The sequence below is a fragment of the Sceloporus undulatus genome, chromosome 6, assembly GCF_019175285.1.
Source record: "Sceloporus undulatus isolate JIND9_A2432 ecotype Alabama chromosome 6, SceUnd_v1.1, whole genome shotgun sequence".
Classification (NCBI taxonomy): domain Eukaryota; kingdom Metazoa; phylum Chordata; class Lepidosauria; order Squamata; family Phrynosomatidae; genus Sceloporus; species Sceloporus undulatus.
Genome location: NC_056527.1, coordinates 44,231,134 through 44,257,129, shown reverse-complemented (window position 1 = coordinate 44,257,129; position 25,996 = coordinate 44,231,134). Strand labels below are relative to the sequence as shown.

The following is a 25,996-nucleotide window of genomic DNA, read 5'->3' as shown; positions in this document are numbered from 1 at the left end:
CCACCCAGCCTCTGCTTGAGCCCTTTGATTAGGGAGTTCCTGCATGGCAGAAGGAGGCAGAGAAAGGGGACCCTAGTTCCAAGCTAAAACAGAGGCTAGGTGGATAGACCTTAGAATCTGAGAGTTGGGCGAGATCAGATGCCTCCTCGTGAGGAGCCTTCCCTTCCCTGCCTGGGCGAGATCAGAGCCCAAGCGGGCAGGGAATGCCTCTTAGCCTTCCCTTCTTGCCTCTCCTCCGTTAGAAATGGGCTCTCCCCACACAGAGGGAAGGTTGCAATCCACCGGGAGAAGCCTTGTAGTCCTTTGCAGATGCAGGCGCTTGAGCAGCCGAGACTTCAGGCGCTTAAAGCGCTGAAGAGATTAAGCGCCTGTAAACCATTAAAATAAAAAATAAAAATAATCCTTATCTCTTATTGAAAGACCACAGCAGACAAAGGGGTGAGGGAAGAAAAAATGGCGACAGCCACGACGGATGGGGACAGAAAGGGCAACTCCCCCAAGGACAGCCCCCATCACAGTCAGCTCCTCCCATCCTTCTAGCCCGATTGAAACGATATCGTTTCCATCTAAATAATCCAGTTCCTAACGCGAATCAAAGGAAAAACACTAGGCAGGACCCTAGTGTTTTTTTTAACACGCGTTAAATGAGGAAAACGCGGATTTGAATTTTATCCCGCTTCTGGATTCGATTTCTAGTGGGAACGATTCCGGGTTGCTCTAGAACCGTTCTAGGTTTAAACCGAATCCTAATGGGCACGCTGCCTATTGAAATCGATTCAGAACGCGGTGTATCCCCTAGTGGGAACAGGCTCTAAAGAGCATAATTCTTCTTACCAGCACCTCTTCCTTGTCTCCTTCTTTGTATTACTGCAGCTTGCTGCGTGACCGGAGGGGCAGGAGGAAGAGGCAGTGACTGAATGTTAGACTTCTCCAACTGGGACTGCACAAACAGTGACTTAGGGGGCAGTGGAGGGGCAGTGTCACTGTTGCCACTCAAGGAACTGTTAGAGGTTGGCGAAGACGGAGATGACAAAGATGTTTTGTGTGAGGAAAAGGTGGACAGAGGAGGCACTGGAGGAGGAGGAGGAGGAGGAGGAGGAGGTGGTGGTGGCGGCATCTGAGGAGGACTGGTTCTGAGGTCAGGCTGGGAGGAAGAGCAATCATTTGTTCTGCCTGAGAGCCCACAAGGTGGTGCTAGAGGTAAGGGAGGTGGTGGAGGTGGTGGCGGCACATGCATAGGGGATGGTTGAGTTTTAGGAGGCTTCTCATTCTGAGAAAGTGAAGCAACAGCAGCTATGGTTGGGGAGGTGGGTTTGTCAGGACTTTCAGCTAGAGGAGGGGGAAGAGGTGGAGGTGGAGGGAAGATGAGGGAGGGTTTGCTGGAGGAAGGTGGTGGCAATGGTGGGGGTGGAGGAGGAGCTGGGATGCTGGGACGAGCAGGCATAGGTCGCTGAGCCTTTGATTCCTCTGACTGATCTGTTGGCTTTGGGCTCTCGGGTTCAGTGTGAAAGTTCCCATTGGCTTTCCCATTATTGTTCTGTGAGTCCAGAGGCTTTGGTGGCAGAGATGTTCGTATGGCACATGGCTTCCCAGTCCTACCTGATGAGGAAATCAACCAAAAGCTTTAGGAGGTGAGGCACCAAATTAATCCATCTACTCGTATAACAGTACAAATTATTCACCCAGTGGTTAAATCCATCAAAAGTAAACAAAGAAAATGGAAAAGGGTGCCCCCTGCTTGACCTTGGATTCTTCATAAATGGAGATCTTGTTTCCCTGTCATAAATTTCCATTGCTTTCTTGCCTGACCACCTGCCTTTCCAATACAAAAGACTCACATTTAAGGAAGCCTGTGTGCCAGCAGGAGTGACTCAGGCATTTCCCAGCAAGCAGGGCAAAGGCAGCTGTCACTCAATAATTCATGTGCATCTCAGTGAATACTGAATTGTTTTAAGAGAGAAACCCTGGAGCAGATCCTGCAACCTGGCTAGGCTTCAGTTCAGGTGTTGTTACCCTCTATCCAGCACAGTTGGCCTAATTGGTCATATTTGATGCATGTCCCCATTCTTCTCTTTACTATACTATGACAATACAGAACATTATTTATACTTGAACACACTTTGCTGTAGGCATTGATAACATCTCTTTTAGACTAGCAGTGGTGTACAAGCAGTAAGGACAGGCAATCCACCTCAAATGCCATCACTATGTCCCCAGTTGTCACCACAATGCCCTTCAAGTGCCACTGCTATTGACCCATTCCTGTCATATATTGGGAAGGGGGAATAGCTGCTCCAGAGAACTTCACTGACTGCTCTCTTGTTGTGGTATTTGCCAAATGAGATGAGTGACTCTCCTAAAAAACCTTTTGTGGTGCTTCCTTGCTCTGGTTATGTGTTAAGGGCCCTGCCGGGAAGTCAGGGGGATACACAGTTCCCTACCCCTCCTGTTCTAATGCCTGAATCAGATAAGTACCTCTCTCTCTCTCTCTCTCTCTCTCTCTCTCTCTCTCTCTCTCTCATGTGATAGCCAGGACTGATTACTTCAATGCATTATACATGGGGTTGCCTATGAAGATTGTTCAGCTAGCCTTTCAAGACTGTTCAGCTAGCATAAAACAGAGCAGCATAATTGTTAATTATGACTGGACATAGGCATACTGTGCCAGTTTTAAACCTGCTGTGCTGGCTGTCAGTTGAGTTCAAGCAAAATTCAATGGGCTTCTTTGATATGTGTTTGTGTTGTATGTGCCTTCAAGTCATCTGTCAACTTATGGGGACTTTATAGTGTTTTCTTAGGCAAGGAATACTCAGAGGTGGATTTGCCAGTACCTACCTCTGAAATGGACATTCGTTGGTGATCTCCCATCCAAGTACTAACCAGCGCTGACCTGCTTAGCTTCCAAGATCAAAAGGGATCTAGTGCCTTTAGGGTGTTCAGGTCCTCTGTTTTTGTTGTAACAAAACATGGCTTGGTAGCAGAGTGACCCCCTGCTCCCATATTAACCATATTAACCGTCTATTTAAAAAGATTATATGTACAGCACTGTGTAAATTTACAGCGCTTTCTAAATAAATGTTAATAATAATAACACTGGCCTCATATGCCTTGGTCCCCTCTAAAACAAGATGGGTAATAACCCAACAGGGACTTTTCTGTGGTGACACCTCATATTTGTAGATGTCTCTAATACTTTCGTGACTGCAGTTTCAAGCTCCTTGTATCTATTCAAGTGTTTTTATTCTGTTTTATTTTCTTGTTAGGATGGATTTCAGGTTTTCCAACTTACACGTTGGGACCTTACACTTGATATGTTTATTGAGGCTCCAGTAACAACAAAATATTTTTACCTGTCAAGTCTCTTTGGCCTACTGGTTTCAGAACAGGAAATCCTTCTGCAAAAAGGTTCCCCAGTGCCTGAGTTACATCATTTCTGCCACTTCCTGAGCTTCCACCATCTTTGCTTGTCCTTCTCCTGGAGTCTTAAGATAATTTTAAAAAAGTGTTATTTCAACCAAGGTTTCTGGCATTTTTAAATTCTGTACTTCCTTTTGCATATAATGGCTGACATCCTGTGTTACTGGCATATGCAGACATGACTATGTATGTCTCTTTTGGTTGATGCCGAGGTTTGTATTCCCTTCCTACCTCTGCACCAACCAAAGCCACCCTGAACATCTTGTAGAGTCCCTGCCACCCTCCCCACACAAGTGAGTACTGTCCACACAGCCATTTCATATCTGGGGAAAGTGGTGGAGTCTTGGCATAGCATCTGGTTATGTCTCTGTAGCCAGATGTGAGATCATTCCCTCATTTATCAAGACCTATGGAGGACCTCAGCAGATCTCAATGGAGAAAGTAATCATTTTGCCTCTGACGATGAGGACACAGTCAAACACCTCTCCTATTCCACATCACTCTCCCCACACAGAATGGCCATGGAGGTGGGGGATATAATGACTCTATTGTAGGTCTAGTAGTCACTGAATGACAAGTTGCAGCTTAGTTCTGCATACTGAACTACTAAGCTACACAGGACCATACAGGATTGCAGCCAAAGAATGGGACTATTGCTGCAGCACTATCTTCAGTAGAGGATGGTATCAATTTCTTTCTGCATCTTCTATATCAAATTTTGGAGGGGAGATATGATTTGAACCAGTGTCCAAACTCAGTGACAGGATGGATGAGGGCAAATAAAATGCAATAGGATCCTGACAAGATGGGGTTATGTGGGTAAGTGGCAACTGTATCCAACAGCTAAACAAATTCATCTGTTCTGAATAGAGTTGCAGCTCCCCCAAAGAAATAAAGGTATGGTTTAAGGATGTCCTTGATTAATTTTTGTCAATGGAATCCATACAGTGGAATCCATACAGCTTCATCTAGTGCATCTATTATAACTGTTTCTCCATGGGGATGGTTTCACAACACACTAAAAAACACTCTATTTAGAGGAGAAGCTTAGATGATAAGAACATAAGAAGCTTCCTATAGACTAAGACAATGGCCTATCTATCCTGTATTGTCAACTCTGCCTGAAAGCAGTATTTCTCCAAGCAAGATGCTTTCTTAGCACTGCCTAGAGTTTCCTGGTATCCCCTGGTGATCTGACATATACAGTAAGTGCTAAGCAGTCTTGACTTTGCTTAGCTTCCCAAATCAGATGAGACTGGGTGTGTTTGGGGTGGTATGACGGATCCTTAGAGAAAAGAGTAGAACTGGTTGCACAGGCCTAAATAAGTAGTTTTCATGACAAATATGAGTGGCTTATTTACAGGGTGATTTCTCAAATTTTGTAACTAAGCCAAAAATAAATTTTCAAAAACAGTTCTCTACTCAGAAGGATTTCAACCTAAAAATGGTTGTGTTCCCACTGCTTTGAGAATTCTCAGATGCTGAAGACTCACTTTCAATCTGTGGTGCACTTCGGTCATTGATCTGTGTTACTCTCCTTAGCCGAGTCCCTCTCTGGATCTCGTGTAGCAAAGCACTCCGGCTTTTTGAATCCTCCCTTTTCAGCTTCGGCGGCTCTGTGTTGGCCTGTCAGAAAGAGCAGACACTGAGACTCGCATGTTCAACAAAGGATGCAAATAAAAGGTGCACGGGGAGAAAGTGAATGCAGACAAAACCACATGGTCTTTGATTGCCACCCGTGATTGTTATTCTGTTTGATGCACAGGAAAGAAGAGCACAAAGCAAAGTTTAAATATATCCAAGATCGTTCAGTCTATGCAGAGCCTTCTGGATTACCCACATGCCCCATGTTACTGGATTTATTATTTATGGTTTTAAGATATTTCTAATGTGTCTTTGACTAAATTAGATTCCAGGGTGACTTATAACAAAGTCTTATGCAACAATACACAAAACTAACATCAAACAACCATACTTGAAGACAGCAAATCAAACTCATTGAACAGCCTGAATCATGGCGTAGCCTAGATAGACCAAAATATCTCAACTTGCCAAAAATGTTTTAAAGAGGGTCTAGTCAAGCTGCAGTGCCTCTTCTGAGAAAACCCTTTCCTCTGCAGCTACACACTACACTTCTGATAAGGAAAGCATAATTGAATAAGACTTCTGCAGGTCTTAAGATATGAGCCCAATGCTATCAGAAGAGGTCTTCCTTCAGGTATTTTGACATCATGCTGTGCTGAGCTTTATAGGTAAGCACTAACACCTTGAGAGGGCCAGTGTGGTTTGAGAGTTGGACCACAACACCGCGAGACCAAAGTTTGAATCCCTGTTCAGCCATAGAAACCCACTGGGTGACCTTGGACAAGTCATACTGTCATAGCCTCAGAAGAAGGCAAAGTCAAACCTCCAAATACTGCCAAGCAAACCTTGGCTTAGGGTTGCTATAAATCAGAAAAAGTTTGAAGGCACCTTGAATAGGCCTGGAGACAAAAAGGCAATTAGTACAGAACTTGTACAACTGAAATAATGTGAACAATTGTGGCTGCAAGCAGTTAAATTTCTAGCAGACAAATTCTGTATTTTTTAATATTTCCAAATCAGCCAAGTGGAATCATGACATAACATATTATAACAATAATCAAACATTTCAAAATCATTAATAAATTATAAATTTGCAAATAATTAAATGAATATAATTGTTATATAAATATTACACTGAATATAAGTATTAATATTGTTACAATTAATAATATTTATTTTTATTTATTTTCCTCAACACTTTTAATCTTTTCTATTTAAAGCATCTTGCTTGTTATTGTTGCCATTGTGGCCTGTTTCTTGAGATCTGGCCATAGACGTTTTTGCTACACAGTGGCACATAAGCACCGTAAGCAAGGGAAAATAAATAAGTTCTTGGAAGATAAATGGAAATGCAAGTTTGCAAATAGAAAAGTGCTATAACCTCAGTAAGTATTCTAATTTAGAACTACTAAAGTAGCAGGGCACCTTAAGATGCTTGACATTCCACAGATTGTTCCAGCTCTGTGGACATCCATCATCTCAAATTCACCTATGTAACCATACTTCATCACCAAAGTTAAGAACTGGATGATTACTTTAGCACACATAATACTTTCCATGCTTCTCTGTATTACCAATGTTCTTAAGAACATCTTCATTGGCATCATGGTGCCCATGAATGTTTCTATCACAACTGTCACAAGCAGCACACACATGGAATGGGGTATCCTGGTCAGAAGGTTTGACAAGCCACATCATTTAATGTTTAAACAACTCCATTAGTCCATGCCCACATGCATTCTAGAAAATAAGCAGTGATCTTTGGATTAGCAAAGGGAAAAAAAGGAAGCAGTTCTCTTTCTTTCCGTTTACAACTACTGGTGAATGCAGACCTCTATAGCTTATCTATTCATTCTGAAATAACCTCCATATTCTTGATTCTTCTGAGTGGTTGCATATCCCATTTACTCTTAAAGATCATTAGCACTTAATAAACACTCTTCATATCATACACCCAAAGACAGGCACCCATATGGTAAGTCATCTCACTTTTGTTCAGATTCTCAGCTTGTTGTTATGGCCTTTCAAGTTGTTTCCAAGTGATAGGAACCCTATGACAAACCTATCACGGGGTTTTCTTGACAAGATTTGTTCAGAGCAGGTTTCCACAGCCAAGTACGGATTCAAATCCTGGTCTCTCCATGCCCATAGTCCAATGCTCAAACCACCAAACCATGCTGGCTCTACAGCAGCAGTGGAATTAAGCATAGCCAAATGATGAGAGTTACAGCCCAACATCTGAAAGGCTACACTTGCCCTACCCACCCTTGTCTTTAGGTCCTGGACATCTCTGTTTTGCAGACAGTACTCACTTGAATGAGCCTTTGTAGTGTAGGGTTTGAACTTGGACTAGGATACTGGGAGAGCAGGATTCAAATCCCCACTTGGCCATGGAAACCCACTTGGTGACCCCAGCCTCAGAGGATAGCAAGGGCAATCTGAACAAATCTTGCCTAGAAAACCCCATGATACGGTTACCTTAGGGCTGTCATAATTCAGAAATTACTCGAAGGCACACAACAATAACCTTAATGAATGTCTCAAAAGCAGTGACAGTTCTGATGCCACTGATGCTCTTTCCTGATTGCTATCTTGTGTCTCAGTGTAAAAGAGGACCGGTTGCTTTTCTCTCACCTGACTAGCACAGGCCTATGTACCATGGCAACACTGGGGCAGTCTGAAGAGTGAGGTGGATTGGGTTTCATGGGATGTGGGTCTAACCAAATGACTGCACAACATACTTATAGCTGCTATTCCACTTTAACTGCTCTGGCCTCCTTCTGTTGCAATCTGGGATTTGCAGTTTAAGGAGGGGCATTTAGAATTCTCAACCAGAGAGCTCTTAAGCCTCACTGAACTACAAACCTCAGAATGCAACAGGAGGCAGCCAGAGCAGTAAAAGTGGAATAGCAGCACTATAAGAGTGTGGTGCAGTGATGTGGTAAATGTCTCCTCAACATTAGACTCATCCAGTGGGCTTGGAAAAGTCATTCTCAGCCATGGCTCACAGAAGTAATAGGCTTCACTTTTGGAGTTTTGTATATGTGTGATGGCAGATGCTAAGGAAATTTAATATGTAAAGCAAGATATTATTAAAAACCACCTGCTAAAAATCTGAAAAACACATAAATCCTCCACCACCAGCAACAATCATACATGCCTTAGAGTGTAAGGATGGCTTTTGTATGGGGTGTGTGCTTTATTTATGTTTTTAACTTTTGTACTGTAACATAATTTTATACTATTTTTAGCTAAATGATTTTAATTCTTTTTTTAACATTGTAAAGTTTTTAAATGGCTCCATTTGTGAGCTGCCTTGAGTGCCTTTCCGGGGGAAAGGTGGCACAGAAATTAAATAAATAAATGAATAAATAAACCCCACAGCCCCATGATGTGGAGGACTAGAAATTATTATTTGGTTGTGTTTCTTTTATCCAAAATGCTTGGGACCAGAAGTGTTCTGGATTTCAGATTTGGAAAATATGTACAAATATGTACATATTGAGGTATCTTGGAAATGAGACTCAAGTCTAAACACAAAATTCATTTATATTTCATATATACCTTATACATATAGCTTGAAGTTAATTTTATACATAATATTTTAAATAATGTTGTGCATAAAACAAAGTTTGTGCTCAGTGAACCATCAGAAAGCAAAGGTATCACTATCTCAGCCACCCATGTAAAAAAGTGTTGGTTTTTGGAATACTTTGGATTTTGAATTTCTGCATCTGGGTGACTCAACCTGTACCATATTTGGCTCATTAACTACAATTGTTTCATTCCTCCCTGGAAATTCTCTAAGAACTGGCAGCAAATGGCTCAGGGACTACTACTGGTCCCTGGGCCGCTACTCTGAGTAGCAATTGTCTAGAAAGCATGTGTTTTAAACCACCAGCTGCTAATTTTTCTTTTCTTCTATGTTAGCTCCTCTAGATGGCACACTTGGGTGACAGCGGCATCAGAAACGTTCCTGAGGGATGATGTAAAATCTCATTAATAGCTTGTATTCTTATGACTACATTTATTGCAAAAGAGAGAGGCTCTGATGAACATACTTTCTTATAAATTAACCTAGATAATTGAACCTTCAAAGGCCTTGGGAGATTTCACACACATACACACAAATGCACTAATTTACCACTAGCTTTTGAAATCGGAATGGTGCACATATCAGCAGAGCTACAGCCCACGCTATAGTGGAATTTACAACCAATTACTTCTCTCCTCTCAAAAAGAATAAAACAATACTTACTGTGAAAAACTGAAGAAACATAATTGGAACAAAGTATATTTTGATTTTCAATCCTGTCCTCAAATTATTTTTCTTAGCAACTGCCACAGAAGGTTTTGCTGCAGCTTTGCTGTGGGGTTAGAAGAGGACCGGAGTAGGTTCTTTGGTTTAAATTTAGAACAGCAGCTGTGGTTTTGTTTCTGGGTTCATATGACTACAGGTTGTGTTATCTGTACATGCCACACAGTGGCTAGATTTTTTGTCAATAAGGAGAGTATTTATGGGGGTAGGACTGGGAGGAACAGAGTAAGCAGGGAATTCTGGATGAAAATTTAATTATGAAGAGAAAATCATGGCAAAATTGTCAAAATATGGCTGCAGAGATAACAGATTTAAATACAGATGCAGGATTCCAGTTATGTTTTTTTTTCTTTCATTGAGTCACGAGAAAAAGGCTTGTTTGTCGGTGCAATAATGGGCGCTTCCATTATCTGGGCAACACAATTGAAGGGTATGGGCTCTCCTCCAGATAGACAAAATGTTAATGATATGGTGGGTTAGGTTACATCTATTGGGGTCAACATCATGGAGGAGCAACAGTTTATGACAGACAATTGCCCAATAGGAATGATCAAGTTGTGAGAAGTGTGAAAACCTGGAGATGCTTTTAAGATGAGAGGTAATAAAAGACAATGACATTTTAGAGGTGATTTACCAGCGCTTACCCCATGGTAAGTGCTGGTGTGATAATCTTCAAAAAGGTCTGCCTGCCAGTGAAATGACAGCAGAGAGGGGGCAGATCAAATCTCTCTTGGGAGGGAGTTCCAAAGGCTAGCAGAAGCCAGCAAGAAGGCTCTCCTTCATGTCTTCACCATTCACTGGGCGGGTAGTGAGATGGGCATGAAAGCCCTCCTTCTATGCCACAGGTAGACTTGTATTGAGATACAGGTTTTCAGATTTGTTCAGGGCGGATTTGCTATTGCCTTAGTCTGAGGGTTAGAGAGTGACTTGTCCATGGCCAATTAGGGATTTGAACCCTGGTTTCCTGGAGTCCTAGGTTAACACTCAAACTACTACCGCTGCTTGTTCTTACGAACTACTACTGCTGCTATTTATTAATTTAGATTTTTAGAATGAGGGATTGGGAGCTTGTAGTTGTTGTTGTGTGCCTTCAAGCCATTTTTGACTTACGTTAACTTTATGATGTTTTCGTGGCAAGATTTGTTCTCAGGGAAGGGGTTGTCTTTGCCTACCTCTTGAGGCTGAGAACATGTTACTCGCCTAAGATCATTCTATGGCCATGTGGGGATTTGAAGCCTCATCTCCCAGTGTCATAAACTCAACACTCAAACCACTATGCCACACTGGCTCTTTTAAATATTGCTGCACGTGCCTGTTCTCAAAATTCAGTTACTGTTTTAAGAGTCCAGGGAACAAATAAAATATATGGGGCTTTTTGAATAAATACCTTTTTGCTTTTCTCTTTTTAAAATAAACCCGTCTTGGCCATTTGCCAAGAATTTAAATGTGGGAAGATCATTCATTATACTGAATTCCACCAATCCCCCAGTAGATGAGAATAAAATTAAACCCCATGACCTTAGCTTATGAAATCAGAACGTGAACAGTTGGTTCTCAATTTCCTTGGCAGCCATTAGGGGATTTTCTATTATTTCTTACATGAGGAATGTCAGGTTAGATAATGAGTGTATTTATTAAATTTTCCTTTTAAAAGAGATAGAATGAGGGATGCATTTCATAGGCTAAAAGTTCTTTAGAAAGGTTCATCTAGGGCCTTGCTTGGGTTATTGCCTGTATTGTTGATTTGGTGTACTGTTTGTTGTCATGTTTTGTTTTAGAATGTATTAATAAAATTTTAATTTAAAAAAAATGAAAGGGTCATCTGTCTGGATCTCTGAATGTTATTTGAAATAAATGCTTGAACCAGAGAGCTATTAATTCTCATAGGAATGGATATTGTGGAGATGAATCTGGTTCACTGAGGAGATTCAAGGATGGTGTGCCTACCATACTCTCTTCTTTCTGAACATAGTTGACAATCATTATTTGGCTCTGGAGCCCACCTCCCTCTCTTACATTAAAGCTGAAGTGTGACATTGCCTATGCCTGGAATAGTCATGCTTAATAGTAGACTCTGGAAGATATCAATCAAAATCTCATTTTTCAAAGCACTGACTTTCTGATGCCATCAGGATCATGGGCACTAATAATCTGTTACTTGGGATGCCCGCTATTCCACTTCGTTTCTGAGTGTTACTCGCTTATTTGTCTCACTCCACTTTTCCATCAGACAAGCCTCTACATGTAGCTGGTTTGCCTGGGTGGCAAGTCATTTTAGTTTAGTGATATGTACATAAATTCACGCATATGAACTAGGTCCCTTGCTGGTCCTTCTGATAAAGCCCCTATCCCACAACTTTAACAAAGACATCTTTAAGAAAAGTAACACTATACACATACACAGAAGAAGGTCCTGCCTTCAGATAGTTATCACGTATGTTATATGATTCATCAAAAAAGCATTGCTTTTCTGTTTACATCATTGCTAATTAGTTCTTGTGGGCAGGGCGTTAACTCCCTGAGACATGGCCATAGCACATGTGCAACTACTTTTGGTTTCAGTTACAATAAAACACACCAGCCGGCACTGAATGCTCCAAACTTTACTTCAAATTAACAGCCCAAAATAACATTTTAAGTCTCAATCACGAGAACAAATGGGCCCTCAGTTACATTACTAAAGGTACATCCATATAACTTCCGAAAGTTCTAGTTCCTTCACTGAGCTCCGGGTTCTTCCTTGGTATAGCCTCCCGACATACACTTTTCCAGTTGTTCTGTCTCAGCCTTTTCCTCCAACTTCGGTCCTGGACGTTGTTCCCACTGGTCACCTCGTGGGTCCCACCACTCTCCTTTCAAAGTTTCTTTGGACTGTCTCCGCCACTCTCCCTCCTCTGGATACCTGAAGTCTCCCTCTCTCCTGGGGTCAGGCAATGTTACTTCTACATGGGGTCCCACTCTCAATAAGCTGTGCCTCCCTTGCAAAGTAACCGGACAGCCTACTCTTCCTGGACTTTGGATTACTCGGCTTCGCCCTGCCATGACCGCCTCTGCACGTCCTCGTCTTCTGTGTTCGCCGCCCCTTCTCGCATCCACCTGTCCCTTAACTTTTATATCCCACCCCTGGGGCATAGTCTCCCTTCCCTTGGATTCTCCTGGGTCCTCTCTCTCCTTGCTCCCTGGCTCTGCCCGATCAACCCTCTCTGCTTCCTCCCCTGCCTGGCTACATAACCCCCCCGCCAAGAGGGTTGAAGGGCGTGACGATGTCCAGGTGGCCTGGCGAGAAAAAAATTTGACATTAGCACATAATAAACCTTGTCGATGTTGTACAATAAAGGCATAAGGTTGTAATTGCATGTACCATTTAGTCAGTCAGGGATTGGAATCTCTCATAGAAGCAAGCCACACTAAAGGAACATGATCCGTGACTAAAGTAAAAGGGACACCCAACAAGTAATAACGTAATGTGGCAATAGCCCACTTAATAGCAAGGGCTTCCCACTCCACTGCAGTGTACTTTTGTTCTGCTGCTATCAGCTTTTTACTCAAATACAGTATAGAGTGCGCTCCGTCATCCCAAACTTGAGTAAGCACTGCCCCATCAAAATCAGGAGACCGAAGGATGGAGTAGCTATTCAAATAAGCTTTAATCCGCTCAAAAGCTTCTTGCTCCACCAGGCCCCATGTTACCCTTCGCAGTCTACTTTTATAATTAAGTCTTAAGGGAGCAGCCACATGTGCGAAATGGGGAATAAACCGCCTATAGCACCCGGCCAGACCTAAGAATTGTCAAACTTGCTTTTTTGTTCGAGGTTCTACCCAATCCTGTACCTGTACAATTTTATTGGCGAACGGTTTGATTTCTCCTTCACCCACTTGATGTCCCAAATATTTGACAGTGCGACAAGCAATAGCACATTTCTTTGGGTTGGCCATTAACCCTGCTGTCTGTAGGGCCATTAGAACCACTCTTAAATGCTGCAAGCGCTCTTCCCAAGAGGCACTAAAAATAATAATATTATCTATATAAGTGGCTGCACAAAAGCCCAAGTCCCTAAAAATATAATCTACTAGTCTTTGAAAAGTTGCCGCCGCTCCATGCAACCCAAACGGCATCTGAGTAAACTGAAACAATCATTTTGGGGTCACAAAGGCCGTTTTTTCTTTGTCTTCAGGTCTTAACTTTACCTGCCAGTAACACTTTGTCAAATCTATAGAAGACAGATATTTGGCCTGGCCTAATTTCTCTAAGAAGTTAACAGCCTCAGGCATGAGGTAAGCATTAAATACAGTATAGTTATCTTGTTCAATTGACAGAAATCAACACAAAAACAAATGGATCCATCTGGTTTAGGTACCAGCACTGGTTGGCTGTGCCACAGGCTACGTCTGGCTAGTTCTATTTACAAACAGCAGTTGTCACTCCTCCTCTTCTTTTTAAAAATAAAAATAAAAAGTCTGCCCTTTGAATACTTATGATTTAGAAATAAGCTGAACCACTACTTCCATGTTGTAGTACTGAAATACGGGGCTGGACAACTGTAACTTTCTAGATGATATGGCCTCAGCACTGTCCATGGTATGAGATCTGGGTTGCTGCAGCCTTAAATCATTTTGCTTTTGCAACCAGCTGATGCTCCCTTAACTTCCTGAAATGCGTAGGAATTTGCATGAAAAAGCTGCTGTCTTCTGTTGCCTTGCAAAGTCAAGGTAAATTTTGGGAAGCATGAAAGGTGTGTGTGTGTGGGGGGGGGGAGTTAGGAGGATATACACCATCCATCCTCAAAGTCATTCTAGTGATATTCAGCTCATTGCTACACAGAACAGCCATAAAGTAATGTTGGGCAGTAATGTTCATCCCACTGCAAAGTCAACACACAGCAGTTCCCCAATAGGGCCAGTCCTACCATTAGGCAGAGTGAGACAGCAAAGTTGAGATGCCATGAAAGGACAGCAAATTGTTTGCTGCAATTGTACTTTTACCGTCTTGCAGGCATCAGATCCAATCTGATTTTGGAAGCTCAGCAAGGCCAGCCCCCATTAGTATTTGGATGAAAGATCATCAATGAATACCACATGCTGAAGGCTATATTTCAGATGAAGGAACTGGTAAAGTATTTTGAGTATTCTGAGTTTTCTGGAACATGGCCACATAGCCCGAAAAAACCCACAAAAAACTATGGATGCTGGCCATGAAAGCCTTTGACTTTACATTCCTGGAAGAAGACAAGCCCTCCCTTCATCCACCATCTTGAGCGAGAGGAAGGCAGGCTAGCTCCAACAGGCCTCCGAGGGAGCGCACATTTCCTGGACTTTTCCCCTTCCCTACTGCCATTCCCTTCTCCTTTTGTGTCTTGTCTTTTTTAGACTGTAATATTATTATTATTATTATTATTATTATTATTATTATTATTATTATTATTATTCCTAAGAAACCCCTATGGAATTTATGAGGCCATCCTAAGTCAACAGGTGATTTGAAGATACATATACAAACACATACACATGCATACACATTGCTACTGTCGGGAAGACAGAGAAAAGAACTGTTGCTATTTTCTGCCTCGGCTGCTAAAATAACTGGATTGGTCTTGTGTATTATTCACCTTGACTTTGGCAGTTTTGCCTCAGGCAGCAAAATGTTTTTTATAGACTTTGCTCCGCACAACATTAGAAAGGCATTGAAGGGAATTTTAAAAAGAAAGGGCTATCAAGCAATTGTTTTATAGGACATTTTATGCAAACAGCTTATTGAAAAAGGTGCAATGAATTTTTGCAAACATTCACCAAAATAGTACATGCAACAGAATTAATCAATATTTTCTTTGTGAATGACAAGGAAGCTGTTTTATAATTAATCATTCCTTAGCTTTAAAATGACTCAGTACAGTCTGAGTAAATGTAGTAAATTCTACATTAATTGTTAAAGGTCAAACACTGTAGGGTGTAGGCAGATCAAGCAAGTCAACAGTTGAATTGTCTTCTGTTTGCCACCCATGCTCCTTCTACTCTTCTTGGAGTATTTTAGCTCTTGTCTCATCTAACATGACAAAATATAATTACTGGTGCTAATTTTAGGCACCTCTGGCCCACATTGCAAACCACACAGCTATATATAATAGCAAACTGTATAAAGCCAATGCTGTATGCTCCACAGTGAAGGGGAACATCTTTCCACCTCACCGCAGACTACTAAGAAGTTTTATCATGAGCCTGGGCAGATGAAGGTGAGGCTCTTCCTAAACTGCACTTCAAAGATCCATGTGTGTCTCTGTATGTGTTTAAAAGCAGTTTGTCAAGGAAAGGCATGTTTCAGGAGTACACACAGGAGCTGAAACACAGGACCATTTGCTTTGCAAACCGCTCCAGTTCCCTTTCAACCCTGGACAGCCATGCTGCTATTCTGAACTTTTCAGTACCCTTCTTAAAATCTGGGTTACAAGTCTTTTCTCTTTCTCTTCCTTGAGAACTATATTGCTGAAAAGGAAGTATACTGCAATATACTCAACTATAAATTGGCCTCAAGTTGTGAACAGGTTTTGGGGCCAAAATTATGGATTGTGATGTGACCTGTGGATAAGTCGAGGGTAAAATATAGGAGCATGTAACAAAGGATCTAAAGGATGAAGCAAAGGAAAATGATGTCAAAGAATTTATGAAATTCCAGCAGGCATAACCATTTGTACTCACACTAAAGGCTGGATGGATGAGAGAACGGGGAAGGAGATTAGTGTTTCCAGGATAAATTACATTCTTGCCTTTCACCAGGGGATGGTTCCATTTAAAAAAAAATTTAAAGTACAGTACTTACATTGACCCGTGGATAAGTTGACTCTGGGTTTTTTGGTAATTTTTTGAATAAAATTTCTAGACTTACACATGAAAATATACAAAATATTAAAAAAAAGGGGGGGGGGACCCTTCACATTTCCATATGGGAACAGAGTGGAGGCTAGCGTATGTGTGAATAATGAACAGCAGCATATCCTTCATGCTTACTGACAAAGTGCTGATAGAGATCTGAAAATATTTAATTGATTCATTTGCCGGTTTAATCAACTAAAGTTTTCAGCCCAGTGTATCTCAAACTATCTGATGCGGAAGACTGGCAATTCCTTTTGCCAATGTTCCAGGGAGCGCCACCATGTGTGTGCCAACTGGCTATAATTATTTTTTCTTTTGTGTAACCTCACCAGGGATGAGCAGATAACAGCTCATGGACCTGCAGTGGTCAATGGCCCACCCATGTGAAATCTCCTAAGTTTGTGCTCTCTGCACCTTAACTCCACTATATGAAGATCCTGGAAAAATTACTTTTCTGGAACACAACTCTCGGAATCTCTAAGGCAGCATTGAGCTGCTGGAGGGTGCTGGTAGTAATGATCCAAAGTATGACTCTTCCAAGCCCTGACCACCTCCTTTTTCAAGCCCAGGAGACTCAGCTCTGTGTTTCAAGAGTGTTCACTAGCACTCAGTCACCTGCTGCAAAGGACCCAACTCCATCGAGCTCAAATCCCAGAGATTTATTCTCAGCTTGAGCAACTCATACACTGAATGTGGACTTTGCCAAAACACCCATTTCCCTATCCACAGCTGCTGCCTAAAAGAGCCAATTTGTGCATCACCTAAACAAAGGAAATGCATCAAGAAATGTGTATGCTTTTAAATTGCTTTTAATTATATTAATAGTTTAATTGTATGTTTTTAATTATGCAAATTTGTATCTGTATCTGTCTTAGTTTCTCTAAGCCATCTGGTATCTCAAGGCTGGGAAAGAGGTAGGATATAAGTAAGTAATGACATTGTTATTGTGGTTATTGTCATGTACAACAACAGCTATCAAACAAAGCAGGACAGAGGACAAAAGAAGACATAGATTTGAATATGATTTTTATATATTGGAATCTGCCCATGAATACTATAATTTAAAGAGAAAACCAACACATGCCAGTACAACTTTTGATCCCGGTCTAAAGATTTCAGAGTCTCACAGCATGAAGTGTCCGAGCTGTGTGGAGGTTTCTGAGGATTAGATGTCAGAAAAAAGTAAAATTTCCAAACTCTGTCTCTAGGGTCTTCCCAGTGTCTGACATTTGGACATATTCTGACTTTGTCCATGTCTGCAAAGAAAATAAATTTAGCTCCCTCCATGCTTGTTTGCCTTTGCCACTCAGCATCTTGTCCCTGTTTACATTTTTCTTCTTAAAAGGAAGGTCTTGTTCAACGTTATTGCAATGCAAGCTGGTGCTGTTTTAGAAAAGCATTAATTATTTCCATCTTTTCAAAGCAAGACAGCACCCTCCAATGTTTGAAAGACTACACTAGAGTATGATCATAAGTATCTTCCCAATTATTTGAGTCCTTACCACCATCTGCCTGCAGGATGTCTTCAAGAAGATCATCTCATATTACAGCACTGATCAGACAGAATAATAGAACACCCACTCTAAAAATACAGGAACTCACAGTAATTTTCCAGACAAGTTACCGTGGGATTCAAGTATACAATTTTACAGCCAAGTGAAAAATAAAGGTTAAAAGATTTTTTTTAAAAAAAATGAACACAGCCTGCACAAAGCACTTTATGTAATTTTCTGTGTGATGTTCCAAAGTTAAAAATGGTAATAATACCTCTCTCATTATTTTTCACACCTACAATGGAGATGCCAGACTTTCTGTTACATGTAAGGAGGTGTTTTTATTTGAAAGTGACAGAAGTCATTCTACAGGTGAAGTCTCTCTTATTTTAAATGCTTGGTACCCAAAGAGTTTTGGATTTGGGATTTTCTTTTCAGATTCTGGAATATTTGCATATACATAATGAGATATTTTTTGGGATGGGGCTGAAGTATTAACATGAAATTCACTTATATTTTGTATACACCTTATACACGTAGCCTAAAGGTAATTTTATACACAGTGTTTTAAATAATTTTGTGCACGAAAAAGTTTGTGTACACTGAACCATCAGAAAGTGATGGTGACGCTATCTCAGCCACCCATGTGGACAATTCTGAATTTTGGAATATTTTGGATTCAACCTGTGTAAGAGTCCTATCAACTTTTCTTCAGTAGATCAATATATAGCACTTTAAATATTATTTGTTGTTGTTGTTACTTCACTCAAGTCGATTCCGACTTACAGCAACCCTGTGGATGAGACATCTCCAAGAATCCCTATCCTCCACTACCCTGCCCAGTTCCTGCAAGCCCTTGCCCACAACCTCCGATTGAGTCTATCCATCTGGTTTGTGGTCTTCCTCTCTTTCTTCTATCCTCTACCTTTCCTAGCATTATTGTTTTTTCTAGTGATCCATGCCTTCTCATTATGTGACCAAAATACAAAATTGTGGATGGCGCTATTAAAGGGGAACGCTTCCGTTTTCATTGTGGAAGTGTTCTTGTAATCGTTTTAAAAAGGGCCCTTTTTAATAACTGATTAAATTGTTATTAAAAGGGGGCCTTTTTAAAAACAATTAAACAAACTTCGGCGGGTTATAAACCGCCACTTTGCGGCGATCTGCCGCCGCCGCTGTTTGCTCTGTGAGGGAGCCGCTACAGCCAAACTGCGCGGCTCCATTACGGAGCAAAAAAGAAGCTCCAAAATGGAGCTTCTTTCTGCGGCGCAGCTATGACGCCGTGAGGCTCCGCTGGCGCACTCGCGACGTCATAGGCGCCACGACACGTCTGGATGCTATGCGTCCAAGACGTAAACATGGGCGGCGGCCGTCTGGAATGGCCGCTGCCGAAAAATACGTAGTGACTAATATTAGGGTTAGGGGGTGCGGAAGCACCGCACCTCCCTAACCCTAATATGTAGTCACTACGTATTTTTTGGCGGTCTGTAACCCCGCCCCAAACAACTTCTTATCCTAAGTCCAGATTTCTTATCAGGACTGTCAAGTGTAGCGAGCATGTGTATGTATTGTACACACACACACACACACACACACACACACACACACACAGAGTATATATATTTATAAAATTAAACAATCCATAGAGTTAAAACCATTTAGAATTTATAAAAAGCTTGAGTAGTTAAAAAAAAATCAACAAAACAGTATACCATTAAAACACATCACAGTCAATTTGTAAAAGCCTGATGGGATTTGAAAGTATTCACTCACTGGCAGAAGGAGAGCAAGGAGGGAGCAATCCTAGCCTCCCTAGGGAGGGAGATCCAAAGTCAAAAGACTTTCTTATTGTAAACCACAATGAAAGCCTCACATTCAAGCAGAAGAGAGGGGGAAAGAAAACACCATAGTCTTCCTAGGATCTCTTTTCTGTGGTTGGAAAGTGCTTTTGTCTGATTTTGGTGAGATTTCCCCTGCATATAAATCAATAAAGTCCTCCAACCCTCAGTGTACCATTTTAGATAGCTAGAGGAGCATCTTTAGGGAACTGTGGCAAAATGGTAGAAGGTATGGAGTCCTTGAAAATCAGGCAGAGACGCTTTTTATGAATGGAGCCCATCCATCCTTAGAAAAGCAGATTCTGGATCTGATTCTATGCCCCTAAGCAGCACCAATACTGTTGTGTATCCACCAGTAATACAAGAACATTATGAGGACAGCCTTTTTCTAGAGAAAGCAGAAATAAGGGTTACAAACCCTGTGCATTCATAGTTTTGCTACCATTGTGGGAAAGAAAGTGCAGACTACATGAAGATCAGCTGTGTTTACAGTTTTGAACTTGGCTTCACATAATATGTAGCAGCTGCAGCAACAGCTGGCTCATTTCAGCAGGTGCAAGATACAGACACCAAGGCCTAGAAATTATCTTCTGACAAAAACAAATCTACCACACAAAATTATGTTATGGGGAAGCTCAATGGTAGTGCACATGCACTACATGAAAAGCCCCCAGGTTCAATCCAAATTCATTTGACTATACTGGGAAATGTTTGCACCTTGGAACCTGGAAATCCATTGCAGGTCAATCTAGAAATGGGGTGAGAATCATGTGAGAATCCAGATATTGCTGAATTGCAGCTCCCAACATTCCTTATTTTGGCTATTTGGCTAAAGCTGCTGGGATGTGTAGTCCAACAAAATCTCGAAAGCCAGATTTTAAATCAGAGAAACTAATTCTAGGACTACAATTGGGGATTTTGGGGATTCTATTCCAATTAAATAGCTTTTTTCAAGCTCTCACAACATTGAGCTATCTGGATCTACAGTCTGGTTCATTATAAGGCAGCTTTCTGTGTTCCTTTGTAAGCATAGCCCTGTTTTGAGAAAAATTATGGTGCAAATATGTAATCCTACTGCTGTCCATTCCATGACAAAATAACAGACAACACTGCATAACAGCAGTTACTGGGTCAGTTACTGTTATTATAAGGCACTAGAGCAGTGGTTCTCAATCTTCCTAATGCAGTTTAATCTTCTTTAATGCACCCTTTAATACAGTTCCTCATGTTGACCCCCAAGCATAAAATTGCAGTGTCTCGGTTCCTAAAACCATCAGAAATATGTGTTTTACGAAGGTCTTAGGGGACCCCTGTGAACTGCTGCTCTAGAGCCAGTGTGGCACAGTGGCCTGAATGTTGGACTACAACACTGTAGCCTAGGTTCAGTTCCCAGCTTGGCTATGAAACCCACTGAGTGACCTTGGGCAAGTCATGCCCTCTCAGCCTCAGAGAAAGGCAATGGCAAACTTCCTCTGAACAATCTTGCTAAGAAAACTCCATGATAGGTTCACCTAGGGTCACCATAAGTCAAAAACAATTTGAAAGGCACACAACACACACACAGATGATGCTCTACACCAGAAGCGGTAAGGAAATAGTATCTTCTTTGCAACGACTTGATTCTGATGTTTGGGCCAAAGTTACTAGCATATACTGTACCAAAGCCACAACATTTGGAATGCAAACATATCAGCTTTTTCACAGCTATACACCCACAGTATCATTCCCTGATCTAGTGCCTTTCAATATGTTTTGGACTGCAGCTCCCAAATCCAACAAGTCCAAGGGCCATGCTTTTTCATTTCTAGAACACTTCTGGACTGCAAGCAAACTGGAAGTTGTGAGATACAGATTTTTCTAAGTACCAAAGTACAAAATCAAATGAATCAGGACAAAACAAGTGAAGCAGCATTTCCAATTTATTAGTTACACTCTTGCAAGAAAGGGTGTCTCAGGCAAGAGGCTGAGGTTTCACACAGTATTTATAACACATTTTCTGTTATAATATTTCTATCTCATTTTTTATTGGCCAGATCTAGACATGTGATCAATTTTAAGACCACCTTTTTAAGTATGTAAAAACTCCACCCATAACATATCTCATCATACATCTCATGACCATTTAAATTAGCCATTATAGATTCATAGGTGTGTTCTAATATTCATCACCCCCCATTACGCATGCTCAAAAGGGGATATCTTGGCATTTAATGAGGATGGAGTTCTCTTATCAGTTGGCTCCAAAAACTGTTTTGCCTCTTCTTTTGCAAAGTTGTCCTTGACTTCCAGGTGCAGTCTTATTTATTTGTTTATTTGTTTATTTATTAAACAGAACACTTAGCCATTTTGATAATCTTAACAGAGACAAAAATACTATTTAAAATAACTAAGTCCAGCATATTTTATAAGTGTATCTTATTTATTATCAACAATATAACCCCCCTTTATTCTTATAAAATAATATATTTAATATTTAATAAATAACAGTGTTATAAAAAGCTTATCTAAAAACTCTTTCTTTTACTAACTTATATATTTTTATAAAATTCCCTTTCAGTTAAAGGGCCTCAGCTGAGCTTTACTCAATCCTATTAGAATAGATATATTGATTATAATAATATACATGTATATATGTAGTTTCATATTATCTATATATGTAATTTAATTATAGTATACGTTTATATAGTCTAACACAATTTCTATTTTATTCATGTGTTTCTAACTCTTTTATTAAATCTTATGTGTTTGATTCAAATCCATTTCTCTCAGAAGTGATCTGAAGTTCACCTCTGGCCTTGAAAAATGTGCATTGTTAGACATTAAACAGAGCAATAGGACCATGTAGCCAGTTTAGAAAGTGAATTGCCCCTTGTGGCAGTTTCCAGGAGAGTTAATTCACCTTATTTGTATTTGGCCAGAAAAAGGACAGTCCAGGGTAAAGCACCACAAAACACAGAAGTGGGACAACATGAGACCCCCAGGCTGCATTTGCCCCACTGTTTGCCAGAAAAACATACACAACCTACTTTAAAGAGAATTTGAGCACTGCTGCGAGGAATAAATCAGATCAAATGCTGCTACTGTTAAGAACACAGCGCAAGCTAAAAATAAATATGAAAAAGCATTACAAGTGGATAGAAAAACAACTTGACAATATAAAAATTGTTTTAAATAATGGAGGAAAATTTAAGAGCGGTTTGCTCATCGAAAGACTGAAGAGGTAGCTGTTCAAAAAGTATTATAAACCTAATAAATGTTGTTGTTCACGTAAACTCCAAAAACTCTTAAACAATGTGCCTTGCAGTCTTCAATTAAACAGATCTTTTTCAATCTAGTTTCAGGCCTGGCTATGGGTCTGAGGCATGTTTAGTTGATGTGGTAAATGACTGCTCTGGGAACTGGGCAAGGGGACAATGTCCCTCTTGGTTCTTCTGGAACTCTCAGTGGTTTTCAATACCATCATTGTGGTATCCATCTGGGCTGCCTATCTGGGATAGGACTGGGGCACTGTTTTACTGTGGTTCTGCTCATTCTTGAAGGGGTAAACTCAGCAGGTTGTGTTGGGGGTTTTCTGTTCAACTGTATGGCTTGTGGAGTCCCTCAGGGTTTGGTATTGTTCCCCATATATGTGAAACTGTTGAGTGTTTGGAGGTTCAGTGTCACCAATATGTCACCCATATGGTGATGACATACACATCTCTCCTTTTTCCACCTTCTACCAATGTTCACTGTCAGTTATAGACAGGATTCAAATGAACAAGCAGAGGCTTAATCCAGACAGAACAAAATTACTTCTGGTTAGTCTCAAGGTCTGTCAGAAAGTATGGAGGTGGAGAGTTCATACCCCCTACATTCCATGATAATACTTTCATTTTATCCATTTTACTCCCTTAATTTTATTTATTTATTTATGTTAGTTGATCTAATAGTACCTTATTCTCTAGATCTCTCCTTCCTCCTCCTCCTTGCTCTCTTCTTCTTCTGCCTCTGGCTGATTGTCTTTGTTGTCTTTATCTTTTTCTTCTTGTGGTGGGTCGTTTCTTTTTTCCATTTCTCCTCTATATTTTTTGATGAAATCTTTCATTTTCCAGATCGAGTTTATTCTAAAAGTCTCTGCTTTGTATTTAAATATCACGCCTTCTAGTCTATCCCATCTGTATATGATATCGTTATTTTTCAGTAGCGTTATCAGTGGTCTGTACTCGTTCCGTTTCTTCAAAATTCTTAATGGAATGTCCTTATAGATAATTAATTCTTTTCCTTCTACCTCTAGGCTATGTTCGTAATTAAGTTGTATAATTTCATCTCTGATTTTTTTACGGGTAAAATAAATTACCACGTCTCTCGGTAATTTCTTCTGTCTGGCTATTTTTGAATTTATTCTGAATATTTTACTGATTTCCCATTGAAAGTGCTCTTGTTCAGCCCCCACATACTCTGCCAGTCTAGGGACTAAGTATTCGTATAAATCTTCATCTTCCTTTTCTTTTAATCCCCTAATCTTAATGCAGTTTTCCCTTTGTTTCAAATCTTGGAGGGCTCGCTCATCCAGGTCTTTTTCATGTTTCTTCTCTATTTCTAAAACTTTCTTGTTCACTTTGTTTGTTTTTTCCTCAATTTTTTCTACCTTTAATTCCATCTGTCTGATGTCTTCTGTTGCCTTACCTAAAGTTTCCTTAATGTCCTTTAATTCAGTCCTAATCTCTTGACGTATCTCTTGTTTAATTTCCTTCCTCATTTCTTTCATATCTCTTTTCAGTGCTTGGATGTCTTCTTTCATATCATTATACAAGGTTTTCAATTCTTCTAAAATTGCCATTTGGTCTGATGGTCTAGGGTTCCCTTCAAATGATGGCCTTCTTTGCTGACTCATTTCTTTTGCCTTCCTTGTGTGCATCTTATAAAATTCTTTAGTTCTGCCTTTGTCTCCTCTTCTAGTCTTACTCTGCTCCCGCTGTCTTCTTTATACAATCCTCCTTGCTCGTCTCTTCTGGCTTCCTCTCCTTGGGCTCCTGCAGTACTCTTCCTCCTTTCAATGTTCTTTTCTAAGGTGCCTTCCCTTCTGTCCTTGGATCAGCAGTGTTGCTGCAGTCCTCTTTTCTCTCTTCTTCTGACTTCCTCTCCTTGGGCTCCTGCAGTCCTCTTTCTCCTTTCAGTGTTCTTTTCTAAGGTGCCTTCCCTTCTGGCCTTGGATCAGCAGTACTGCTGCAGTCCTCTTTTCTCTCCTCTTCTGGCTTACCTCTCCTTGGGCTCCTGCAGTCCTCTTTCTCCTTTCAATGTTCTTTTCTGAGGTGCCTTCCCTTCTGGCCTTGGATCAGCAGTACTGCAGCAGTCCTCCTTTCTCTCCTCTTCTGGCTTTCTTCTTCTTGAGCTCCTGCAGTCCTCTTTCTCCTCCCAATGTTCTTTTCTGAGGTGCCTTCCCTTCTGGCCTTGGATCAGCAGTTTTACTTCTGGTTAGTCTCAAGGTCTGTCAGAAAGTATGGAGGTAGCCTGTGCTGGCAGGGATTATATTCCCCCTGAAATCTCGGGTTGGGTTTACACCTAGATTCTGCCATGAAACTGAATGCCCAGGTTTCAGCAGCAGCCAGGAGTGGATTTGCACAATTAAGAATAGCAGACCATCTGCACCCATTCCTGGAGATATCTAAAATGGTTATAGGGACAAATGCCTTACTTACATCCTGTCTGGACTGCTGTAACACTCTCTACACAGAATTGCCTTTGGAAACTGTTCAGAAACTTCAGGGGGTCCAAAATAATTACATGGAGCATGTAACTCCCTTGTTGAAAACATTTCATTGGCTATTGGCTTATTTCTGGCACAGTTCAAAGTCCTGATTAGGACCTGTAGTTGTTGTTTTTAGATTGCTATTTGATGTTTTAACGCTGTTTTTATACTGTTTTTAACGTGCACACCGCTATGATCTTGAAAAAGGAATAGCGGTATATAAGAATAAATAATAATAATAATAATAATAATAATAATAATAATATGCCTCCAAGTCATTTTTTACTTATGATGACACTAATGCAAACTTATCATAGGATTTTCTTGGCAAATTTCTTCATTGCCATCTGAGACAGAGAGTGTAACATGGCCAATGTCACCCAGGGATTTTGTATGCTCAAGCAGGGAATCAAATCCTGGATCTCCAGTGTCGTAGTCCAATGCTCAAACCATTTCAGCACACAGGCTCTTGGTTATGACCTATAGAGTCCTTTATTTTTCAGATCCAGACTGTATGAAAGACTGTATCTCTGTATGTGAATCTGCCTGAGTCTTAAGATTCTTAGAGGAGGAATTTCTGTCAGTTCCACCATAGTCACAGGCCCATCTGTTAAGGACACAGGAGAGATCTCAAGCTGTGGGATCCTCTCCCATAGCAGGCCAGGTCTTCTTTCACTGGTAAATAAATAACTTTTTATCTGAACAGACATTTGATTATTATTTGGTTGTGGAGAAGAGTCTTTGGATTGGTGGT

At 40.8% G+C, this 25,996-nt stretch overlaps 1 protein-coding gene across 2 annotated transcripts in view; it reads right to left on the bottom strand.

Moving 5' to 3' along the window:
* The window catches only part of WIPF3 (WAS/WASL interacting protein family member 3), a 53,427-nt gene that overhangs the window by 7,439 nt on the left and 19,992 nt on the right, over positions 1–25,996 (bottom strand). The window contains exons 1-4 of one of the 2 annotated variants that reach the window (XM_042471513.1): positions 9,260–9,387; positions 4,911–5,043; positions 3,351–3,482; positions 835–1,599 (exon numbers count right to left, since the gene is read on the bottom strand). In XM_042471513.1, the coding sequence (XP_042327447.1) occupies positions 835–1,599; positions 3,351–3,482; positions 4,911–5,043; positions 9,260–9,280 (1,051 nt within the window). In that variant the 5' untranslated portion in view covers positions 9,281–9,387. Of the gene's footprint in view, positions 1–834; positions 1,600–3,350; positions 3,483–4,910; positions 5,044–9,259; positions 9,388–25,996 lie in introns of those variants that run through there. The other variant, XM_042471512.1, reaches the window with a different exon arrangement.